At 47.3% G+C, this 6,198-nt stretch overlaps 1 protein-coding gene across 1 annotated transcript in view; it reads right to left on the bottom strand.

The window, feature by feature from the left end:
* The window catches only part of DAGLA (diacylglycerol lipase alpha), a 323,287-nt gene that overhangs the window by 18,254 nt on the left and 298,835 nt on the right, over positions 1-6,198 (bottom strand). Inside the window, exon 19 of the mRNA XM_069623887.1 lies at positions 76-278. Coding sequence (XP_069479988.1) covers positions 76-278 — 203 coding nt within the window. The remainder of the gene's footprint in view (positions 1-75; positions 279-6,198) is intronic.

The following is a 6,198-nucleotide window of genomic DNA, read 5'->3' as shown; positions in this document are numbered from 1 at the left end:
GTGGGCCACTTTCTATATGTCGCAGTCAATTTATTGTCCCCATCCGAACCTGGCGAAGCAAGGTCAAGCACTTACTTTGTGCTGCTGTTCCTGCGGTCTGCAGGTCGGCTTCTTGCTCCGGTCAGCAGTGCGGCTCCCAATTCCAAAGTGGGTGTTCCAGAGGGTAAGGGCTGCTGCTGGAAGATCATCTCAGGATTCAGGTCCACCTCTGTAGGACTCACCATTACCTTGGCAGCTGAAAGCAAGGCTGTTTTCCCTTTGTTGTAATTTTCGAGAACCTGAAAAACAAAACAAAAATAGTTAGGTGTGCTTTTGACATAGTGGAGCTGACATACTAATTCTAGGGTCAACGGAGATCTGGTTTGTTGCCCAAATAGGATCGGTCTGTTGCAGAAGCTAGAAGTTGGGTCATAAAAGAACCCTAATGCCCAGACAGGAGTGCTTCAACATTTTATAGCAAAAATGAAAAAGAAATCTAAAAAATCACCAGCATCTTGGGGGGCAGCTTAGCTTCTACTTGGAGCAGAACCGCCCATTAGATGACCAGGACACATCATATTATTACAAGAAAATAGCTTGATAGGCCTGGTAGGTAACTCTCAACTTTACCAGAATTACCAAACCTAAAAGAGCTGCATTGGCCGCTTCTCATTGAGGCAATGCAAATTGGAAGAATACCCGACACTGCTCACTTATCAGTTTAAGATTGACTATTTCTTAGGTGCTTTGTAGAGGTACAAACGATGGTCTGAAAATTGAATCTCTCATAGAGGGAATCCTAAATACCAAGTGCATTTACACATTTACTTGTTCATGGGGCCTACCATTAGTACACAACCTGAAATTCTTGCTACTGGATCCACACCTCATTGTCTTTGATGTGTCATGGTTTATCACCAGTTTGTTAAAATGACACAGCATTCTGGGCACACGAAAGCCTGATTGGCATCTGGGATACAATAACTCATCAACAAAAGGGATAGAAATGCCTCTTTTTTGCATATTGGTAGAAAGGAATCTGGGGAAAATAGCAATTTGCTGGAACTGTGAACATCATCCATTTGGAAATGTTTGGTTTGCATAATACCATTAAGTTGGATTCAAAGATTCTATCACTTTTGAGAATGTGAGACAATATCCTTTACACCTTAGAGTTAGTTTAGAGTGTGAGGGTCAGAATAGGATTACGGTCACAGGACATATTTTGCTTTGGTCATCTTGACAAAGGGCAGACCCCTTAGTTTTTGGTTAAAGTAGGGAAATCCTGCCCAAGTTCGGGATCCTGAGGAATTTTCCAACCCCTTCTTGATTTGAATAAAAGTTTATAATCAAAAACCACAAGTCGTCTGTGTTTGCGTCAAATTCTTGGCTCCTCAACGTACATCCAACCTTAATGCCTGGTTTGCCAGATGAGCCTATACACTACACTTTGTGCGTGTAAAAGGGACCTTGCCAAATGCAACTTGGATAAGTGAATGATCCAGTTCCTGTTTACTGAGGGACTCTATTTGAATAAGTATGACTTGTGCAAACCTTTTTGCAGCGAGGTGCAGGGTCAATGAGACGTTAATTTGATGGAAGTGAGAAATCCCCTCTTTTATAGACCAGACACAGTATACTTCCTTTGCAGTGTGTGGCTATTGTGTCATTCATAAGTATGTGGCTATAAACTTGGAAAAGGACATGGGCCCATATTTCTGGTTCTACCAGAAGAACAACGTGTGCAAAGCCACCTCGTCCAATGGCTTTTGACAGATGCAATACATCTAATAAATTATGCAGTAGACCTACTGAAATTATATGTTTTGGTTTAGTCCTATATTGGTGGCCACCTTGGCATGTAATACCGATATCTTTTTTCTCGGTAGGTCTAGCAAATTCCCCAATTAAATCAGGATTTGTCAGGCCTAAAGATGTGCCACTGCACCTCACCACAAACCTAAGCAATCATTATGGATTCTAACTTTGAATTCCAACTTCACTTTTAGGACATTTGTTTCTCTGATATTTCAGGAATCATTTGCATTTGGTTTAGCTTTTGTATGGCAGAGGTCCAACTAGACGCATTAGCTAGAGCAAACAAATGCCTTACGTTTAAAAAATGCATTTGCGCCAGTGTGACCATTGTAATTTGTCCTTCATTAGGAATTTGGCCAGTAGGTGGAGGCGCAGACTGGGGCCAAGACTGCCACAATTCACGGGAACAGGAAATGCATGTAGTATGCACCTTTCCAGCCTCTTTTGATGATTTCCTTCCTAAAGCCCTCCTTCTAGCATTTCTGTAATCGTCTGAAGCACAATATAGTCTTGTGGGAAAGAAGAGAGTGGGATGCACACGCACATTGCCCATTGTTGCCTTTCGACAGAACAAAAGGAACAAGCGAATGGATGAACAGGGGCTTATGAACTGCCAGAGACCAGGTTTTATAGTTTGCTAGCTTGCTTCCACCATAAATGCGAAGAAAATAGACTTAAAACATGGCAAGCACAAGTCATAGACCGCCTGTGCAGCGACTCAGGGCATTGCAGCCGTACCCCTCAAATCAGACACCATGTTAGGGCACTGCTATGTCCCAAACACCATGCACAAGCACCTGGAATTGGGGACTTGCGAATGCCTTAACACATGTATACACATTTGAAAGGCACCGGTGTGTGGGCCCACCATAGGTTAGATCTTATGGACAAATTTGAGAGTTAATTTCAAAATCTCTGTTAGTCAGGACCCCCACGCCTGACAAGCATTTGTAGCTTAAACTCCCAATAAAACTGTAAGTACCAAAATTACAACAAGCTTCACCTCTTTTGTGAGCCTTAATTTTGGTGAGTGAATGGGTGTATTTGAATCATCTTATTATAAAGGCTCTTTTTATTGCAGCATAATGTTCCTTCTTCTAAATAGTCTGTGTGAAGGACACTCTCCAAAAGATGTGCTCATTGGAGAATTTCTCCAAACCATTATTGCTGGACTGTCCGCCAAACAGAGAATTCCAATTGTTGCAGTTCGAAATAATATTGCAAAACCTCCTTCATGTGCACAGCGTAAAGCCTCAGTAGCCAACTGGTTTTTCTTCACAACTTATCACCAAGAAGGGCTTGCTACTTGGATTACGTAGCCAACAAACAGGCAACATTTCTTATGAATAAATTACGACTTACAATTGCCCTCATGGCTCATCAAGGCTACATGACATTATTCCTTTCTGGGACTATGATAGCTCGTTTATTGAATAAAATATGCACATGCTCTCCCAGCTGATTGGAACTTGTCACCAACATGGTTATGGAATTTGAATATCAGGCAATGTCGTCCACCTTACCCTTACCCAAAGACAATGAGTAATCCATTGATCTGATGGAGACTTGAACGTTTTGTAGTGGATGCTATGTACATACTTCAAAAAAGGACGTGACATATTGCGCCTAGATGCCTCTGGGTTATGTGTGCTATATAAATGACAAAATAAATAAATTAAATAAATGCGTGTGACCGATTGTCCATTCGCATTGTTTTATTACTGTATTTATTTGTACTGTGGATGTATACATTATTTACTTAAGGAGGGTCTCCTCTCCACCCTGGGGCTACATTCAGTTATAATAGCCCACGCAGTATGGAGGAAAGGGGACAGGATGTAAGAGTAATTAGGAGTTACTCAATGTAACTCATAATAAGTTTCTTAGAACCGCCTGTCCGAAGGCCACGTCTGATTTAGAGCCGGAGTACAGAAAGCTGAAGAGGTGGCGCAGGTAGCCGCCCTGCCTATGACTTGCCACGGAACCTGCCGCTGGAAGGCGATGGCCGCCCCCCCTTGGCTCTGACTGCGTGAGCGTGCACGTTGGCTGGCAGTGGCTTGTGCTGCCCCTCATAGGCCTCTTTGATTGCCACAACCATGCAATAGAAGCCTTGGATGCCTGATAACCGGGTATGGAGCCCCCAAAATGTGACAAAGTGTGTGTCCAACTTGCAGAAGCCCTTGATCCTGTCCAGATAAAATTTCAGAGCGCATCCGACATCCAGACAGTGCAAGATTCTCCGAGCCTCGTCCTTTGGGTCAGCGAAGAACGTAAGTAAGACTATTTCCGTGTTTAGATGGAAGGCGGAGGGTACCTTAGGTAGGAACGCGGGTGAGTCCGCAGGACCACCTTATCCCTGTGGAAAGTGGTGTAAGGTTCTGAGGCCACCAGAGCCTGGATCGCGCTGACTCCGCGAGCGGAGGTAAGTCCCACAAGCAAAGCAGTTTTAATGGTGACCAGCCTGATGTCCACGGACACTATTGGCTCAAATGGTTTGTGCGCCAAAGTGCCCAACATCACATTGAGGTCCCACAAAGGGTGTGGCTTCTTAATCGGCGGGTAAAGCCTGGGCAATCCTGTCAGATGTTTGACAATCGGGTTGGAGGAGGAGAAGACTACCTCCTCTGAATTTCTGTAGACCCCAATGGCTGCCAGGTAAGTGCGACATGTGTCCACCTAAACGCCCGAGTGTGCGAAGTGCGCCGAGAAGGAGAGCATATGGTCCAGTGTGCACGTAAGGGCGTTCCTTAGAGTCCGCCCAGTGACAGAACCTGCTTCAGTTGCTTTTATATTGGTTCCTGGTAGCCTTGCTCCTGGCGCACTGAATGATCTCCAGATTAGACCCGTGGTAGGCTCAGGTGCTTGAGGGTGATCTGGTCAGGAACCACACTGCAAGGGCTAACTTCTGAGGCGCGGGGTGGACCCTGCCCCCCTGCTGGGACAGGAGAGGTGCCGGAACCAGAGGCCACCAAGAAGCTATCAACATGATGCTGAGGGGACAAGCTTCCTTCATCTTGTGGAGTACCCTGGGGATCAGGGGTGTGGGTGGAAAGGCATATGCCGATGCCTTCCCATTGAATCTGCAATGCATCGCCAAGGGAGCCAGGGTCCAGCCCCTGCCAAAACGCAAATTGATGGCACTTCCTGTTCTTCCAGGAGGTGAATAGATCCACCTGAGGATGGCCCCATGCGTTGAAGACCACCTGCAGTGCCTGGATGTTCAATTGCCATTTGTAATTGTCCACTCCCAGCCTTCTGAGCCTGTCTGCTTCCAAGTTGGCCTCCCCCGGGAGGTGGACAGCCGTGAGGTAGATGTTTTCCAGTGCCCATTCCCACATGCTGACCGCTAGGCTGCAGAGCGGAGGGGACCTGGTACCCCCCTGCTTGTTGACATAGTACATATAGTACATGCTGTTGGAGTTGTCGGTCTGGATAAGGATGGTCCTGCCCGCATTGAGCGGAAGGAAGGCTCTGTGGGCCAGCCAAATGGCCCTGAGCTCCAGCCAGTTGATATGCGACTCCTGCCGGGTCCAGACTGCGTGGACGCTGTGGCTGTCCAGAGTGGCTCCCCAGCCCTCTAGGGAGGAGTCCGTAGTGATGGTGACCTGTGGGTATGGCAGCCGGAAGGGCTTGCCTGTCCCCAAGTTGCAGTCCCTGGACCACCACATGAGGTTCGAGTGGAGAGAAGGCGGTATGCTGACCGCTTGGGAGTCCTTCTGATTCCATGAGGCTGTGAAGTGCAGCTGTAATCTCCTCATCTGGAGCCTCATATGTGGCACGGGCAGGAGGACTGCTGCCATGATACCCAGTAGGGTTGGTACCACCAAGCCAAGGTCACTACTCTGGTAAGAAGTGCGTAGTGGCCCTCTGGCTGGCTGTAATCTTGTCCTCCAAGGGAAATGCCTTCCCGGAGCTCGTATCCCAGATGAGGCCCAGGAAGGTGAGGCTCTGCGTGGGCTGCAGCTGAGACTTCTTGAGGTTGGTTGATAGTAAACCCCAGGTCATGGAGTGTGTTCATAAGCACGGAGGAAGTGTGGGTAACCCCCTCCGGGGATCTCACCCTGATGAGCCAGTCATCCAGGTACGGGTAGACATGGTGGCCGTGGGCCCTGAGGAGGGCTGCCCCTGCATTCATGAGTCTGGTAAATACACTGGGGGCTGAGTTGAGGCCAAAGGGTAGCACCTTACACTGGAAATAACAGCCCATGATCCTGAAGTGTAGGAAGGAGCGATGAGGCTGCTAAATCGGGACGTGTAGGTAGGCGTCCTTCAGATCCAGGGAGCACATCCAGGTCTCCCTTGTCTAGTGTCTCAGCAATGAGCACTTGCATAACCATCTTGAATCTCTGAAGAGGGAGGGAGAGGTTGAAGGTGGATAGGTCCAACACAACTCTCAGGCCA

The sequence above is a fragment of the Ambystoma mexicanum genome, chromosome 11, assembly GCF_040938575.1.
Source record: "Ambystoma mexicanum isolate Mex_15411 chromosome 11, UKY_AmexF1_1, whole genome shotgun sequence".
NCBI lineage: Eukaryota > Metazoa > Chordata > Amphibia > Caudata > Ambystomatidae > Ambystoma > Ambystoma mexicanum.
The sequence above is the reverse complement of the archived record's forward strand: the minus strand, read 5'-3'. Positions and strand labels throughout refer to the sequence as shown.